Consider the following 17,648-nt stretch of genomic DNA (forward strand, 5'->3'; position numbering starts at 1 on the left):
GCAAATTAAAAATATGTAGATTTTATGTTAATTTTGGCTTCCTAAATTTTTATGACCAAACATGAGAATTTGTGGGTGGAGAAAAGTTAAGCATGAGAGTTCTTGAGTTGCATGATGCATTAACATGTCTCCTCCTGGCTGTGTGTGTTCAAAGACGTCAGAAGTCAGTGGTAGCTTTAGGCCTTTTGTCAGCAAAGGGACTGAAGAACATGAACACTGAGTCCTGATGGTCAGGATGCTGCTCTCCAGAGAGACACCAGTTCAGAGGTCAGCATAGGCTCTTCTAGGGAACTGTTTGTGTGCGCATGGGTGGAGGGTGTTAGTGTGTTGTGCCTCTGTGCCTACTTATGCACAAGGCCTGTGTGTGAGCATGTGCAGGCACTGGGTGGGGTTACACACAGCACAAAATGGATCCCAGTGGACAGGCATTTTCAGGACAGGTCCCTGTGGACAGAGAGAGTAAAAAAGAGAGAGATGATGATGAGGGTTGGTGGCGGTTGGCTGATGGGGTCCAGCAGGGATGGAGCAGCCTGCTAATGAAGAGCCATCTGAGGCCTCCATTCACCTTGAACATGGGCCACTGCAGCTGCCCTGACCTTGGCTTTGATCCACAAAGATGCTTGACCCCCACCATTCCCCCAGAGCCACCCTCCTGCCATCTGGACAGCACGCATGCATATGTATACATACGTGCACACACCCACAGATGCATATGTATGTACACGTTTGTTGACCCATATAGACATGCACATATGCCCTCACAGGTATGAACTCTGGTGGTGGTTATTCAGCCACATAAGCATGGCCATTTGGTGTGTGTTTTATAGTCCAACACACTATGTCTTGGAGATTGAAATATCATGTATCAGCTGTAAGTCAACACCTCCGTAATTGCTTGTTGCATGAAAAAAATGTGGAAAAAGGTTCATTATCCAGTCAATCCATCATCACAAATGTGTAGATTTTGTGATCAGTGAATTGTTTTTCTGCCTTTTTCTTTATGACCACCTCTCCCTTCTAGACTCTGCTATATCTCTAGGCAGGAGACCTCTAACTGAAGTTGTTTTACATGAACATAAGCAGGGAATTTTTTTCTTGTCGCCATTCCAGTGATTGCCATGCTTCATAGCCATTACATTGGTTTCCTACTCTTCTCCTTAATAGGAATTCAACCATTTGGAACATAGGGCTTCCTTGGAAATTCCCAACATGCTACAACACACTCTCCTCCCACGCAGTGCCTTCTCTTGTTTGACTGTCCAGCTCAGCTGTAAATGACAGTTATGTCATGGGTGACTTGAGTTGCAGTCCATCTGGGGAAATGCTGGTCTGTATTGTCCTTTTTTAAATTTCAACCATAGCTTTATGACAATCTTTATTGGTCACATTACGGTGGAGCACATCTTCCTTTCATGAGGTGTAACATTTTATATCTCAGGAAGCACTTTTCCACAGCAGTTTATCATAAACATGAAGATTCCATGCTGTTGTGAACAGGAGCTGTAGATTATTATTCCTCAAATGTAGGTCATTGTCAGCAGGTTGGGTGTCCATGACATGGACATAGTCTTTGCGCCACTGTCCTGGACATGTCTCATGATTAAGTTACTACATTAAGGCAGCAGCATCTGTGCATATGTAGGGGAACAAACTGTGCCTGTGGTTTAGTGATTAGAAACAAGGAGAAAAATGAGGGAGTGGTAGATGGAGAAAGCAAGTTTAGTCCTCTGTGCATCAGGTCGGATATTTGTGCTGCAATTTTTTTTTTTTTTTACCCACAGATAGTATTGTGCAGTTACTAAAGTGAGCTAATTATGGCTCTGCCTTTCATTCATCTCCAAAATACCTTTTATTAGTCTCCCACCCTCACTGTCTGTCTTCTCTGACTTGTATGTCATATATTTCCCCTTGTCACTTTATAATTCTACAATATCTCTCTTCATTTTCAATTTTTTTTTCTCACCCACTATAATCCATTTGTCTAACTTAGATAGAGGGCAGAGGAAGGAAGTATTGGAGGAGAGGCGTGTGTTAGAGTCAGAGACAGCGTCTGCTCCAGCTGGAGTCAATATTTGCTTTAGGAATCTCAATAACAGGCCTCCAGTCATCTGCATCTCTGATAATGGACAGCCATATGGCTCTGTTGACCCATGCTGTGCTGTGGTTGTCTCTCGCGTGCTGCATCTATCCTTGTCTTTTATTTGGAGGCGTCCATGTAACTTCTCTCATGTCTTTTCTTTTTGCTCTTCCTTCCCTCATACTTTCCCTCTCACTTATCACATATCTGGTCACATTTTGTTCTTTTACAAACATCCTTTTGGTCTGCCTCTCATCCGTAAAAACCCTGGATATGACCCACCACACAGCACTGTGACCCAAGTTGCCATGGCAGCAGAGCCTGGGATGCCCACTCTTTGTCCAACACTGTTTCCAACAAGTGACAGCAAACAGTGACGTTGCATGTCTGGCAGTGACTAGAAGACAGATAAAGTGCTTGAACCAAAAGGCTTTTACATGCTTAAAGCCCTGCTGCTGTACATGTCTGACTCAGAAAAGAGTGGACATCTGCTTTAGTGTATGATCAGATTTATGTTTATTAATTTATTTACTGTTATCAGTGTTTATATTGAAGTTGCTGTTTTCAAGACATGCAAAAATTAGCATACAAATACTGTGAATATGTAGTTGATGTATTGTTAGAAGCTGAACGTCCTGCTGTATTTATATTTATACGATATACAAAGTGTCTCTATCACCCATTCCTTTGTCTTATTTTGACCTCAGTCCATTTCTTTCTGTCCATGTGAACAGCTTGTTCGTACCCTCTGGTGTGTCCCCGGCTCAGGTGCCTGTCACCCCCACTTTACCACGGTTCCCTCAAAGCCATTGGTCATGGCTTCGTTGGCCCCTGCTGTGGCGGCATGTGCCCACAGCAGGCCACCTGCCCATTCACTGTCTCGTCCTATCTATCTAACCCAGACTACAGCCTCTCGGCCCAGTCCAGCCTATCTCAGCTCAGCCTGGCTCAACCTTGGCGTCAGCAACAGTCCCGTTGCTGCTCCACCCTGGCAGTCATAATGACATGAGGGGGAGGGAGGCTCAGTGTTTATGTCTTACGAGTTAAGAGTGTGTGTGTGTTTGTTCAGTTCTTTAGGATACATGGTCACAACAGACAGCTGTAAGAATAATCAGACTCATTGTCGCACACTCTCCTAAATCTCAAATAGACTTTTTTTACTCCAATAGTTGCCTTCACAATATTTTATCCAGCACTTGTCTCCATTCCACTGCAGACTTAGCAGATATATCTATGATAATGATATGATAATGGCCATCAGAATGTTTTCCACACTCACCCGGCAGCCATTTTGCAGGATTATTTATTTATTTGTGCTTTCCCATTTCAAGTCCAGCCATCTATCCTGCATGCTGGCTGCCCAGGCTTCAGTCACTGCTTGTCACTCTGAATTTCAAATGGCTCCAATTTTCCCCCTGATGGCACGGAGAAGTGGCAGGCAGCACATCGGGGAGGGTGGTCTTAGACATGCTGCCTGCAGCAGGGGTTCTATTAGAGAGAAGAGAGGGATGAGTAGGGGGAGAGGAGAGGTTTTGAGCATCACGCCAGTAGTGCGATATTCTTTCCTTCTTTTTTATGATTATTTTGGAGACTGCTTTCTCATTTGGGGGCTGTGTGGCATGGCTGATTGTTCCATCTTTGCTTCTGGCTGGGTTTTCTGATGGTGGTAGTGGTGGTGCCGCTGCTCTGTCCGCTAAAGCTGCCTCTCGCTTTCCCAGCTCACTCTCTCATGACAGTGTATGCGCAGTGAAAAAATTTGATATGCAACTACTATTATGATCCATTTCTAACCAACAACCCATGCAATGTGAGGGTTATAGGAATTGATGAATGGTAATCATTTGTCTCTGTAAGTTTTACCCTGTGTTTTTACTGCTATGTGTCTTAATGTCATGTTCCTTAACAAGAACTAACCAGCTATGAGGAGCGGGCGCTCTACTTGGAGGCCATCATTCAGAATCACAGAGAAGTTATGACTTTTGAAGACTTTGCCTCACAGGTCTTTTCCCCATCTCCTGGCTATCCAATAAGTGGGACAGGTGAGACATTATCCACACTCCTGCTCCTTTCTCTCCTTTCCACCGCATCTGTCCTCCCGCTCTTTGGGCCTCCTTATCTCAGAGCTGCTTCATCATGTATCTGCTTTTCCCTTGTGTCTTCGTTCCCCTTTCTACTTCATCTCTTTTCTTGTCTGTTTTTCCATATTAGTCTCTCCTCCTCCTCGTCCTCCTCCTTCACAACACACCTGTTTGCCCCTGTCTTCCCCTCCACCCCCCTCATTGTCTCCACTCTCCTTCCACGCCTACACTCCCTGATGAATATCAAACGACAGGCCCGGCTCTTCACGCTATCCGACCGACTTCAAACACTCTGCTGTCTCCACTTCCGCAAGCCTCACTCACACTACTTTGTTCACATCTTATTTCAAACAGCAGCTTTCCGTGCAATTACTTTCCTATGAATATAGGAAGCCTTGTTAATGGCGACTGCAGAGAGAGTGTTTTGGATGTGTGTGTGGCGTCATGAGCTCACCAACACTTAAGAGATCTGACTGACAAACACAAGCTCGCGGATGTCAGCACAGCATTCTTATCGGTCCATGATGAATAGGATGGGAAACGTGTCTTATCTTGTTCTTCCGACTCGTACCGACTGTGATCGATCTGCAACAGCACTGAAATCAATACAGAAGTGCACTTTTCCACTCTATCGGATCCCAGCACACTTTCTGTTATGACAAGAGAAGCACTCCACAATACCACACCACAGACGTCTTACCACTTTCAGATCTGTCAGGGCTTAAATGTTTTAACAGTGTTTTGTATTGTGTATGTCGGCATGTAAAAAAAAATCAACTGTCCAAATTCTGCGTGTGAAAGGCAGGTGGCAGGTGTGATATCCAGCCACATCATTGTACTTTCGGCTCGCTTTTCCTGCAGAGGTGTAAAATTACCCCTACCTGACCACCAGCAGTATGAAGTGTATGACAGAGGAGGTGGTGTTGAATTAAAACAAATACAAATTCATTTTAAAAAAAACTCTATTACCCAAATCTTGATTTGTTATGAACTATTCTAACCCTATGTTTGTTTATAGTCACAGAGAGATGGACTAGAGAGAGAAGCAAGGCTTGAGAAAAACATTTAGCAGCACAAAATCTATATATATAGCCGGGTTCATTTAAGAGGTGTTAACTACATAAACTCAATCTGAACATTTTTTCTGTCTGGGATTAAAAGTACAAGTCTAAGTACAATAAGACATTACTGTGAGGGTATATGTTTATGCAAGTCTGTAGAGTATAGTTTTATTTACACCTCTTGTTACATGAAGTACCATTGCATATTTACCTTAATGAACGTTGCCTGTTTTAAGAATGCTGCAAATTTCTCTTATCCTAGCAGTGCTCTTAAGATCATATTTAATGTCATTACCACTGTTAGGTTACTATGGAAAAATAATTGTTTGAATGCGCAAAATTACTCCTTATTTAACATTTACCCATTGTACTTTTTAACGGCTTTATGAAAAATCAGTCCTTGTGTATCAATATAAATTTAGCATCCTATATTTTAGAAGTTCTGTTTTTCTTTATTAGCACTGTTAATAAAGTTAAGTCATGAAGTGACCGTATTAGGAAAAATGCCAAAATTTACCTCACTCAAAGCTTTTCTTTGGATATTGGATGAATATCTGTTGGAATATTATATGTTTTATTTGACAAATTAGGTACAAGCGATGGTAATTTAGTTATGATTCAAGGGAAAATGCCGACATTTTCTTCACTGAATGCTTTTCTTTGGATCTAAGGGTAAACTATTACGTTTTATTGCACAGTGAGTTATAAACACCTCTTTAGCAGGATGGTAATTATAAGATTTGTCTTTTTGTCAGAGAGAGCATTGTTCAATTCAAATAATGAGCAGATTAATTAATAATGGAAATCAGTACACGGTGCACTGTTCAATACAGTAAAAATGTATTTTCCTAACACTTCAGGATTTTAAAGATGTCAAGTTAATTTTTTCTATTTTGTTTTTGTCAACTTGTTTTTCCCCAGTAATGTTGTGTTCAAGACAGTACTAGACAGTTTATTACAGTTACTGTGTTAAATGTTTAATGGCACACATACAGTATAATGTGTGTAAATATCTTTTAATCCTGTATCATGCCTGATACCCTGTGTCTCATCAAGCATCTAGCTTCAGTGTGGCAGTGACGGCTGGCTGACACTACTCCTCATTCTCACCCTGAAATGTGCTACTGCCCTGCCATGCCTGTTGTGTCTGGTAGTGTGTGTGCGTGCGTGTGTGTGTGTGTGTGTGTGATCAAATGCTGGTTTGTTCACCCGTCTGTCCATTCATCCTGCTCTGGCTTCCATTGCTGCCACTAACATGTCATCCATGCTCCATGACAGCGTGCAGGCGTTGGCCGGGGATGGTTTGGGACATGGAGTACCCCTGGGCCAAACTGGACTGTAAGACTTTGCCTGCTTCCTCCACACTAGGCATGACGCCCAGCCGTTGCCCACCAATGTCCATTCATTCATTTTGATCACTGTGAACTCAACCATCATGAAGACCTCTAGCAAAACATGTCTCAGTTCCAGAATTTGCATGCTAATTGCTTAATGAAATGCCTCTCCAGGTTTCTCCCATAGAAAATGAAACATAGACCTCTTTTCCATGTTGCCTGACATCATGTTCTACAGCCTTGTCCTCCATGAACCTGAATGCAGCCTCACTTTAACCCTCCAAACATCATCCAGCGTCATGGCTTCCTGCATGAGCTAATCCATCTGTCGTTACGTGACACTTTGCACTGCTCTGTTTGTTTCTTTTGCCATTTTGTGTTCAATCTCAAAACTTTTAAAACAAATAACCACACAAAAGAAAACAGATCTCTCTCTCTGGATAAAAGCTACCATGACCTTCTGAAGTGCATCTGGAGTGTATCTTTTACTTTTTCTAACCCTCTCTAGTTATAACATTGCTCACAAATGTTTCTCAGCCTGTTGTTGCCATGTGAACTGTCCACCATTTATGTTTGGGGTCTCACAACTCTTGCTTTTGAGACCTGTAAGTGGGGCAGATTCACGAGGCGCCAGCAGACGTTAACGGTCCTTGAGGTATCATGTAATGTGTTAACCAGATCTGACTTTTCAACCTTCCAGTGATGACTAACCCCAACGCCACACAAGCTGTCTGAATGTCCCTCCAAAGCCCATAGATTACGGACTTTCCATTCAGCGGCACTGTGTTGTGTTCTGCTGCAGACTGGTAATGGTGTGTGTCGGTGTGTCCACTGCTCTCTCATATGATGCTCTATTCTGTTTTTCCCTTTTAGATTAAAAATATCTTAAAGGTCCAAATACTGTTTCTGACGAAGGTAAGCCCCGAGTCAGACTGGAAGCTTGTTTCCGTCCAGCGGCCTGCTTACCCTGCGCTCGTTCCCTCATCCTGGCTGATTTTTCACGCACCCCTCTTTTTCATTCAGTACTAACCAAGCTTTATTTACTGAGTGTTCTGACAAAGGGAAGTGGACAGAGAAACCAGGCTGTTTTTTTGGGGGGTGTCCTACTGTTTAGGCCAGGCTGGTAATTGAGAGTGATGCACGGCGGGGACAATTAGCACCTGACTAAGTAGCAGCATGAACAATACGGCTACACTTCTGGCCCTCGCTTCTGCATGTGGCGTGCCTTCATCTCTTCCCCCAGCAAACACTTTTCTCTTTTCTTTCTTTCCCTTTTTCCCCCAAATCCCCCCTCCCCTCCCATTTCCTCCTGTTGGAGTGTGCCTGTTTGCCTGGGGCAGACTCTGAGACTAACACCTGCCGCACTGGAAGACGTCTTTGTCATCCACAGCCTTGTTTGAACTGCAGCAGAGGAGACCAATGGGATAGCAGGGCCATTTAAAGAATCTCTTTGTTTTCTGGCCTCTTTTCTTTCCATCTGAAACTAAGCTCACCGTAAGGCAGTTTGGATTGAGCAAAGGGCGGAAATGCTGGTTTTCTAATGACTGATGGTGACACGTTTGATTCCCGCTTTTGTTGATCTGGGTTTGTTTGTTTTTTTCCACTCTGTAACTTACTATGAAAAGTAATTCTTACATAAGACCACGCAATGTAGAACATCATTTGGAAACTGATGCAACCACAATCATTAAGGGCCACAGTGGGAGTGATGATGACTGTTTAGTGCACCATGTTTTAATGGCTGCTAAACAAAAAGGGAAGTCTGTTGAGTGGGTGGTGAACTGTACCACACTGTTTTTTGTGAATATTATCTTTGATGGACAGGTGCCCGCCTTCTGGCGATCATACTGTATGTTACGCAGTAGTTGTTTGAATTAAAAACAAAACAAACTACAGTAAATACTTGTTTGTGCAGTAAAACATGATTTTATTTTAACTTTTTTTTTCCTTTTTTTTTTTTTTTTGTAGTTACGGTAAAACCACATTTTACTGTAGGAATGAGTGGAACAATACGGGAATGCAGGATTTGTTCTGTCTAAAAGGCCGGCCCACATTTTTAGCCAAGCCCGTCCCTTTTTTATATTCATATGCAGATTGAAGAATGCAAGTTTGGACCCCTCACCTCCCCTCTAAGACCTTTACAATACACGCAGCCAGTGTTTCATCCATAGCCCAGCCTCCTCTCCCTGTGAGCAGCGGCCCTGGATGCTGCCGGTGTCCACTGTGCTGCTGAGTGTCTGTTACTCCAGCCATCTGCCATTCCTTTTAGCTGCTGCAACTTGAGATGCCTCAGAAAAATGGCAGGAAATAAAAGGATAGGAAAGAAAATAGGCAACCAGATGCCATGTCGACAAAGCAGAAAAGTTGTTTAAACTCGAGGCATGGTGCAGACACGGGTGGGGGGCCTGCAGTTTGGGTTTGGTCGGGGGTACGCCGAGCAAGTCTTGCAGACGCTCACAATACTTGATTGTACTCCCTACCTCCCAGCTTATTACTCTTTGCCATCCTGTAATCATGGATGTGAAGTTTTTTTTTGAAAGAGGACAATGTTTGACAATGGGAAGGCGCAACATGTTCACACCAAGAGCATAATGTGTAATTTTATTTTCATTCAAAGCATTCTGCTGTCAGACTGCAAACTGAATACTATTTTTCCCATACAAAGGTTACCTCTCATTTTTTTTATATCATAAGAATCTGAAAAAAATGTTTTGGGAAAAGACATCGGCGTTCTTTTAACATGCTTTTCTCCCCCCCAAAAAAAGGCATTTGGTGGCTTTTCATAGCATTATTTTAATTGTCTCGGGTGTGGAACAAGTCCCAACACTTTACCGGTCGCAAGTTTTTATGAATGTTGGTGCGATAATCTACATTGAAGAACATTGTGGGTAATCTTGGTTTTGGGAGCAGCCACATGCATGACAAAGCATGCTGGGATATGCAAGGCTCACACAAACCCTGCCACGTATAACCGGCTCCATCTCTCTCCGTCGTTTTTCTCTGTCTACAAACTGTCCCTCCGTCTCTCTCCCAGGCTCCTTCACCGGCAGCGTGAGCACCGACGCCAGCACCGTCACCGCAACGACGGACTCTGTCGACCAAGTCTCTCCCACCATGCCCCGTGCCACAAAGAACCGAGTTTCCGGAAAACTCCGCAGATCAGCCAGCGCTATAAGCAAATCCTCAAACTGAGCTCTTCAATCCCGTCCCCCTTGTCCCTCGAATGCAGCCTTTAATCTATTCTCGAAGAACCTCATGTACCCAGCCGTGACTGCAAGGCTTTTTGCCGTGTGTTGTTTTTCTTTGTTTTATTGTCATACAAACATGTAACTGGAGCGTATTGCAATTTTTAATTTAAGTGGCAATCATTAGTTTTGTTGATGCATTTGTTGTAGTGTTTAGCAACTTAATCACGACGGACATGAGACTGAGCTTTTTATGTTCCGCTTTCAGCTAAAGAATTGTCAGCATAGGAAGGGAGGTCATAAAGCAAATGTCATTTTTATTCTCTTTTTCTGGTGCAATCTTGATGCACTAGAATGAATGAAAGTTCTTACTGTAGTAAGGCAATGGGAGACTGTTTCAGCCTGTTTCTGTACTCAACACTTAATGTATCAAAGCACTGAATGACACAGCTGTAAATGGCATAATGCTATAACTGCACAAGAGATTGGTATGCATTTATAAATGTCTCTGCCTTTTTACCTCCTCTTGCACTTGCCACAACCTTTCTGTGTCAAAGACTCCACTTGGTTCTCAGTGACAGGATGATGTTGAAGTCTTCGGTTTTTGTACTGCTCAATGGCGCCACTTCGGACTATGTTTGTGGACCATCTTCCTACAGCGGAAAGAAGAAAAGACTCTTGTATGGGGAATTCCACCCCAAGACCGATTTGTACTGGCTACACTACTACAGACTTCCTGGGCTCAGAGGCTTTGTAGTGTGTGCAGTCGGAGGCTTTTTAATTGTTTTGAACCCAGAGTGGACAATCAATGATGTCTTTCTAACTTGAGCTGAGTTGAAATTTGTTTGGGGCTTTTTTTATCATTCTAATTTTCCTTTTTAAATGAATTCCGATGGATTCTGTCATGATTTGATTTATGCAACCCCACTGGAATGAGAAAAGTCTGCGTTTGTAATTGTTTTCTGATGTCGTTAACATAGGCTCATGTCCGGTAATTGGATAAGTTCCTCCTGTCTCTTTCCTCTGCTATCAGTTTCCCTGTCCTGTGAAGCTGAGACATTGACATTCCAACGTTTTTGCACTCACTGTCATTGATTAACTAGCATTGAATGTTTGTGTTTGCTGTTGGATGTAAATTGCTTTAAATTTTATTTGATGATGTCTGTTAGTTGTATATAGAGAGTACTATTTGATGAATTATTTTTGCTGTCGTGTTATATTTTTTTGTTTTCTTGTGCTGTTTAGAAGAAAAATGCCGCCAGAGCCTCAGGTGAATTTTGACTCCATGCACTGGTGTATGCGTGTGTGTGTGTGTGTGTGTGTGTGTGTGTGCGCGCATGTGCATGTGTGTCTGCAATGTATGTGAGTTTCTGAGGGAACTTCTCACAGTGCCTGTGTTATGTCTGTCCACTGAAATGCTGTTCCACTCCACCTCCAGCCCCCATAATCATATTTCACTAGTCATCATGTGACATCCTACATGGCATCTCCTCGTTTCCCCCTGTTCTACTCTAAAGTCTTGTGCTTCCCATAACAACAATAACAACAGCAGATGGATGAAGTCGTGGGGCTCCTTATTATAGGTGGTGCACAGCTCCATCTTTAACTGTGAATGGAAACGAGAGGCACCAACTCCTCCTCTTTCCCATGATCCTCTCCCCATGTCGCCTCCTGAGGCCAGAGGAGGGGTGGGGCGCCGGGTTTAGGTGGCATGCCAGAGCTGAACTCTCCCAGCCTTCCTAGCAACAGCCAGGCTCGTGCTCCCTTCTCCAGCCTGCCCACTCGGGTTGTCATGGTAGCCAGGTGTTCCCTGCACACACACACACACACACACACGTGTTGCAGACTCGCACCTTCCGAGGGCTCCACCCCAGCTGCAACACTATCCCCATCTGTTGCACTACTATGCCTTACTTTCCACATGCTCTCCTGTCATGTTCCTCTTTCTCTCGCATCACGCCTGCTTTGTTTGTTCATCCCCCTCAGGCTGAAAACAGGGGAATCCAAACAAGAGCGTAGAGGTGCTGAGAGTAAATTCCTATTTTTGTGCTTGTTTGTTTTTGAAGAATGTAAAGGCCTGGATCACGTCAATGGTTTTTATCCCCCCCTCACCACCACCCCTCCTCCTCCTCCTCCTCCTCCAAAAGCCACTTGAAGGAATCACCCAGGATGTTGATCTAAAGATTGTAGCTTATAGATAATACTTGTGGAAGGGGTCTGTACTCCCTTTGGTGACTTAGTTGCTGGAGACATTAGTTTGGACCAAGATAAGGATTGTGTGTCTTATATACGTGAAGAAAATGAGCTAGTGTTAGTCCTAGTATGTTTTATGTTTTCTTCTCGTTCTAGAAATCCTTGTACATTGTGTCAAATTTGAGGGCTTGAGCACCCTCTGAATATAAATATATTAATGCCTGTAATATAATCTTTGTATAAGAGAGAGAGGAAAAAAGCTTGAAGATTTCATCATTTCTTGTCAACATATCAAACTGTTTTTAACGACCGAAGTCCTGCTATCTTTATTAGAAATGTGAAAATTGAAACATTTCATTAAATCAATTTGAAATTCTATGTTTCTTGTTGTGTTTTTCATCAGCTAATTGTGTTATGTAAGATTTTGTGGATTAATGTGTGTGGGTTTCACCAGAAAAAAAAAAAAAAAAGAAAGGTGTGTGTGTGCTGACATGATGCTGTTACCATGGACTTTGTGACCCTGGCCCGGCCTTGTGAGCAGCAGCAGGGGTAACCTGACCCTCCTCCCATCTGTCTCCCCTGCTGCTCAGCTCCGCTTTGGGGAGGCCAGCATAATGGAACCTCACCAGGAGGTACAGGTGCAGTGGTCGCGGCACCTTCGGGTGCCCTGCCTCGCCTGTCCACATAAAGACGCAAGAAAAGCACTTGACCGTAATTGGAACCTTAAAAGTGTGTGTGTGACAAGGAGGACTAATGTCACCTCATTTTCACCCAGCTCACTGCTGTTTGCCTCAATCACTAGCTCTCAGATAGTTTTCAACAGAAAATGCAGGAGCTCCTTGTCCCAGCCTTTACATTATCACCAAAGTCTTTTCACATGTTTCACTGTTGGTGGTTTTATATTTTCACACTTCAGAAATCTCTCTGTCTTGATGTCCTGACTTTGGTGCCTATAAAGGGGGAATTGACTCATTTAAAAAAAAAAAAAAGAGAGAGAGAGAGAAAGAAAGAATATATTTTATTCTCTTTGGCATAGACAGATGCAAAAGTATTGTAGAGTAGAAAGACTAAAAGTGATTTAAGTCAGGTTTTTATGCCTTAAAGGGAAGTTTTACCCTGAACTCTAAGGTCAGCCCCATGCTGGCAGTGTGCTCTTCAGTCCCAGCTGTATCTGTGAATTGAAAGCTGCCTGGTAAATTACAGCTGACTTAATGCTTAACAGGTTGAGCAGGTCAGATATGAAGCCAACTGAGCCATGATGTGTTTTAAATCAGCTGTAAGCAACAAATATCGAGCTACATGATTCGTCCGGAGCAGACAGATGTTTTACTGCTCCAGAGGTGAGCTCTGATCTGCCACCTCTTTGTCCTCCTGTCATGTCCTGACATGGTATTAAGGCGGAATTTATGATTAGGCCCTAAGTGCTTCTTCTCTATGGGATGGAAGCGGCGTCTATTGAACCACTACAGCCAGGATTTACTAATAAGTCATGACAAACAGGGAGTCGATGGCAAAGGTTTAGTCAGGGGCTGCTTCTCTTGTTAAGGACAGCATCCCATAGTGGGAAAGAGATGTCACATTAAAAAAAAAAAGTGACTTTGATCATGAACCAGCTGTAGATAAACACCTGATCAGTGTAATGTGTTGCATTTTCTCTTCTGTAATTCAACTTGATCTGAAATATGGCACTTGCAAAACATTTAAAGATTCATTTACAAGTTGATAAAGTCATGCAGCTCCAAAAAAACTAAAATATCACAACCACTAAGGTCGTTTTGAAACATCTCTGGATATTTCAATTTAGCACACCTGAAGTAAATATTAAAAGTGTGATGCCTTTACACAGCATCTCACTTTTTGTCTTTTTATGCAGCCTTATAATAAAAGAATTTCTAGTCTATGAAACTATGTGGGCAATTCTTTTCTGTGTTTTTTCGCGTGATTCGAAGTATGCTCTAACAAACTTGTCATTAGCCAGATTCCTGCAAATCAGAGAATCAACAAAAACAGGCTTGAAAGTAAATAAAAAGATCTACTGTATCTACAAACTTGCGTAGAAAAAAGGTGATTCAATGATAGGAATTGTCTACATTCTTTCTCACAGCCACATGCTTTTTTTCCTCTGCTCATTTAGAAAAGTTAAATCACCTTGAGACACTTGTTCCTTTTGAAAATATTTTTTTTTATTATTTTCGATAGACAACAACGATATACACATACAATCAAAGCGCTATAAAAGCCAACATTTAAGAAAAATAACTTGTCCTTAAAAAAGATTGCATCTAAGGTAAGAGCTTTACGTTTTTTCTTTTTTTTTTTTTTACAAGAGCTGTGGAGATTGAAGATTAAAACCCGACCCACGACAATTATCACAACTCATAAATTTGACAAAAAAAAAGAAATCAAAAACAAAAGAAAACATTTTGGCTATACGACATGTAAACTGCCAGAACGATTCACAGAAAAATCACAACAAACACAACAATAAGTTACATAAAATAATTAGAATAAATAAATAAATAAACTTATGATGAAAAATATTGCAACAATCTTCAATAATAAAATATGTGCCAGCATTCAAAATTAAAACAATCTATGTTGACTTCTTTTAAGGCAGTTATACAGCGGGATTTGGATGTGTATGTAGGCTATTTCGGACTAGGCTTATTTGTATACTAAAGGCATTTGTGGTTCTACTAAACAGGGAATGCTTCAGTCACTCTTTTTTTTCCACCAAGACAAAGTTGATAAGTTCTGTCATTCACAAACTAGCGTAAAGCTACAGTGATAGAGCAATCACGGTCGGTGAATCCAAAAGGCTTTGAATGGGGAAAGGGTTTCTGAGAATTAAGACATTTCTTAGGTCTAGAAGCTATCATTGAGTACACGTGCTGTCCTAGAAAAATACCCTTTAACAGTCAAACTAACGCTTTGTATTCTTTTTTTTCTTGATAAACTAATTTGAGAAAGAAAATCTCAAAATAGGCCTATATGTAATTCAAATATAGAGAGAAGCATTCAACAATCACTGATTGGCATGGAAAAGACACCTCATAAACACCACTGAAACATCAAACCGCCCTGCCTTTCATTGGCCTAAAGTTATGGCAGTGAGCATCACAGACTCTTTATTTTTTTTAACCCCAAAGCCACTTTTTTTGTTTTCTTTTTTATCTTTTTTTTTTTTTTCCTGCGTTAAAGGCACGAGTTTAGTGTTGTCTTTAGCAGGCAGGGCGCACCGGCATTTGCAGCAGGATCACCTGCCTGTTCTCCGAGGGGTGGCACTTGTTTATGTGCCTGGTGAGCCCCGGTGAGCTGTAGAGAGTGGCGGGGCAGTATTTGCACGGGTAAATCTGGGAGGAGTGCATGAGGCGCAGGTGTCTCTCCTGGCCGGCCCTGCTGGTGAAACTCTCCCCGCACACCGGGCACAGTAGGCAGTCCACCGGGCTCAGATTGAGGGGGCTTTGGTTTGAGGCTTCCTCTGAGGAGGAGGAGGAGGATGCTGAGGATGATGATGAGGATGAGGAGGAGGAGGACACCGGAGGCTGCTCTACTGCGCGCTCGCTGCTTTGAAACCCGTGCTCCTCCAACACTTTCTTTTGCAAGGCCTGGTGTCCCATGATGTGTTTTCTTAGGTATGCCTGTCGCTTAAACCTCTTCCCGCAGAACTGGCAGTCGTAACAACCATCTTCAGAACCCGACTCGGACAGACCTGGACTAGGGGTGTCTCTGTCACTCATGTCTTTGGCTTCGTCGGAGATTGACTTGACCCCCAGCGGTGGCATTTTGGCCATTTCAGGTTTGATGCCCTGTGCGGGGGGCATCGCAGGTGGCCCGGCGGTCCGGGGTTTGTGCCAGCGGCGGTGAGAGGCGAGGTTGGCCGGGCAGCTGAACATCTTGTCACACTCGGGACACCGGTACTCGACCCTGACGATGCGGGAGCATTTGTGCTGAGCCAGAGAGAAAGGATCCGCGTACGCCTCTTTGCACAGCTGGCACACAAACTCCCCTAAAGGCTTGTTTCCTCCGGAGGTCTGCGCCCTGGGCTTCATCTCCACCGGCCCCTCTTTGATTTTGAGCCCCAGCACAGGAGAAGTGGTCACCTCGTCTTCAAAGTTGAGTTTTCTAATGGCTTTGGGTTTCTTGGGCGCAGGCTTAGTTTTGCGCTCCGGAGCATCAGTTGCGGGTCTTTTGGTGGCAGGCCGGTTGTTTGGGGCCGGGAGGCTGTTACTGCTGCTGCTGTTACTGCTGCTGCTGCTGCTGCTGCTGGTGGTGATGGTGCCGCTACGGCTGCTGTTGCTGGTGCCGATCTTCAGGTCGACCGGTGCGTACAGGAGATGATCCAGACCGGAGAGGGACGCAGGTGTCGGGAATGACTCGGCAGAAATAGGCGAGCCCAGATTGAAACTTCGCTCAAAATATCCCCTGTCGTGCTCTTTGCTGATGGGCCGGGTGGGGCTGTAGAGGGCTTGGCACACCGCCTCCGGGTTGCCGAACTGTGCCGGCTTCTCCAGTCTTGGCACAGGGGCATCAGCTGCTGTGAAATCCGGCGATGCTGCGGCGCGGTCCGGACTAGACGCCCCGGACATGGGCGGGGAGGGGTCCGGATGACTCTGCAAGGCAGCTGGGGTGGGTGGCTCCTGGAGGTCATCTTCGTCTGACCGAGTCCTGTAGGAAACATGTGCAGATTTCTTGTTTCTTTTTACCAGGAACCCTTTGGGCATCTTGGCGAGTCACAGCTGAAAGGCACTTCGGGGAGGCGGGTGATGTCTCGAGTATCCAGGTTTGTTAAAAATATGGCAACACTAGAAGCTTGTGGGACTTTATCTCCACAGTATATCGATCCTTCTGTTGCTGAAATGTTTTCGTCTCCAAGGCATAGCTCCACTCTTTTTATGCCGGAATGATGCTATTGTTCTCGCCCCCCCCTGTTGCAGCATCCCTGACCAATCGGATGAAACCAAGATCCCAGTGGATTTGATTGTGGGAGGGCTCAAAGCCTGGGTTTGGTGGATTTCGTTGGAGGATGTGCAGATAGCTTAGCAGATGCACTGGCGGTTTATTACATTAATGTGTGCGCTCAGCCCCTCCCCGACAGAGGCACACGCCGGGACCCTCCTTTTTTTACGGTCTGATGGGCCCCTATACAAATGCACACGTGCCACGGCTTTGTGGCTCTCCTTTGGGGGGCCCGTAGCTGCCAAAAGGAAATGTCCGTCACTGCCACAATCATCACAATTTAGAATTAAGACACGGGTGAGACAAGCTTGGTCAGTGTTAAACTAAAAGGTGTGCGTGTTTAGATTCGTGCCACGGTGCGTTAAAGTAACCTTTTTACCTAATGGCACAACTATAAAACACGTCTGTTGTGCAGCTTTTTTCATGTCAGTGCTCCCGGATGCTTTGTGGCTCCACACTGTTTACAGTTGTTTATTTTCTTCATGTTTGAGCCCGTTTTACGCACGACCTTTACGCATATTACAGCGGGGCTCAAAGCAAACCAAATAACCCAGTTGCTTTATGGGTCTTTATTTTATTATGTCTTAAATAAACAGTGTAGAGGGAGTGTTTCTTTATTTTAAGGCACGTGTCTGTCTCGGTAGTTTAACTCGACATATAAATCAGACATCTCGCTGCATACATAAGTAATAAGAAGGCCCTCTGGTCTTTGTGCACAATGGACACGTCTGCCCGTGCTTGGATATCCCTGGCTTTTTTTT

General features: G+C 43.8%; 2 protein-coding genes across 5 annotated transcripts in view; one reads left to right on the plus strand and one right to left on the minus strand.

The window, feature by feature from the left end:
* ralgapa2 (Ral GTPase activating protein catalytic subunit alpha 2) overlaps nucleotides 1-12,306 on the plus strand; it is a 101,142-nt gene extending 88,836 nt beyond the window's left edge. For 3 of the 4 annotated variants that reach the window (XM_030126099.1, XM_030126102.1, XM_030126103.1), the window contains 2 exons: nucleotides 3,995-4,116; nucleotides 9,585-12,306. In XM_030126099.1, the coding sequence (XP_029981959.1) occupies nucleotides 3,995-4,116; nucleotides 9,585-9,742 (280 nt within the window). In that variant the 3' untranslated portion in view covers nucleotides 9,743-12,306. Of the gene's footprint in view, nucleotides 1-3,994; nucleotides 4,117-6,494; nucleotides 6,555-7,423; nucleotides 7,466-9,584 lie in introns of all 4 variants that reach the window. The other variant, XM_030126100.1, reaches the window with a different exon arrangement.
* A 1,923-nt stretch (nucleotides 12,307-14,229) lies between these two features.
* insm1b (insulinoma-associated 1b) lies at nucleotides 14,230-16,911 on the minus strand. The gene has a single exon (XM_030126104.1). It carries the CDS (start codon nucleotides 16,650-16,652, stop codon nucleotides 15,150-15,152), a length of 1,503 nt encoding a protein of 500 aa, XP_029981964.1. The 5' UTR covers nucleotides 16,653-16,911; the 3' UTR covers nucleotides 14,230-15,149.
* Nucleotides 16,912-17,648: the final 737 nt, after the last annotated feature.

The sequence above is a fragment of the Sphaeramia orbicularis genome, chromosome 22 (genome assembly GCF_902148855.1).
Source record: "Sphaeramia orbicularis chromosome 22, fSphaOr1.1, whole genome shotgun sequence".
Classification (NCBI taxonomy): domain Eukaryota; kingdom Metazoa; phylum Chordata; class Actinopteri; order Kurtiformes; family Apogonidae; genus Sphaeramia; species Sphaeramia orbicularis.

What these genes read in the sequence shown, in the direction of transcription:
- insm1b (XM_030126104.1), bottom strand. Translation starts at nt 16,652, where the DNA reads ATGCCCAAAGGGTTCCTGGTAAAAAGAAACAAGAAATCTGCACATGTT.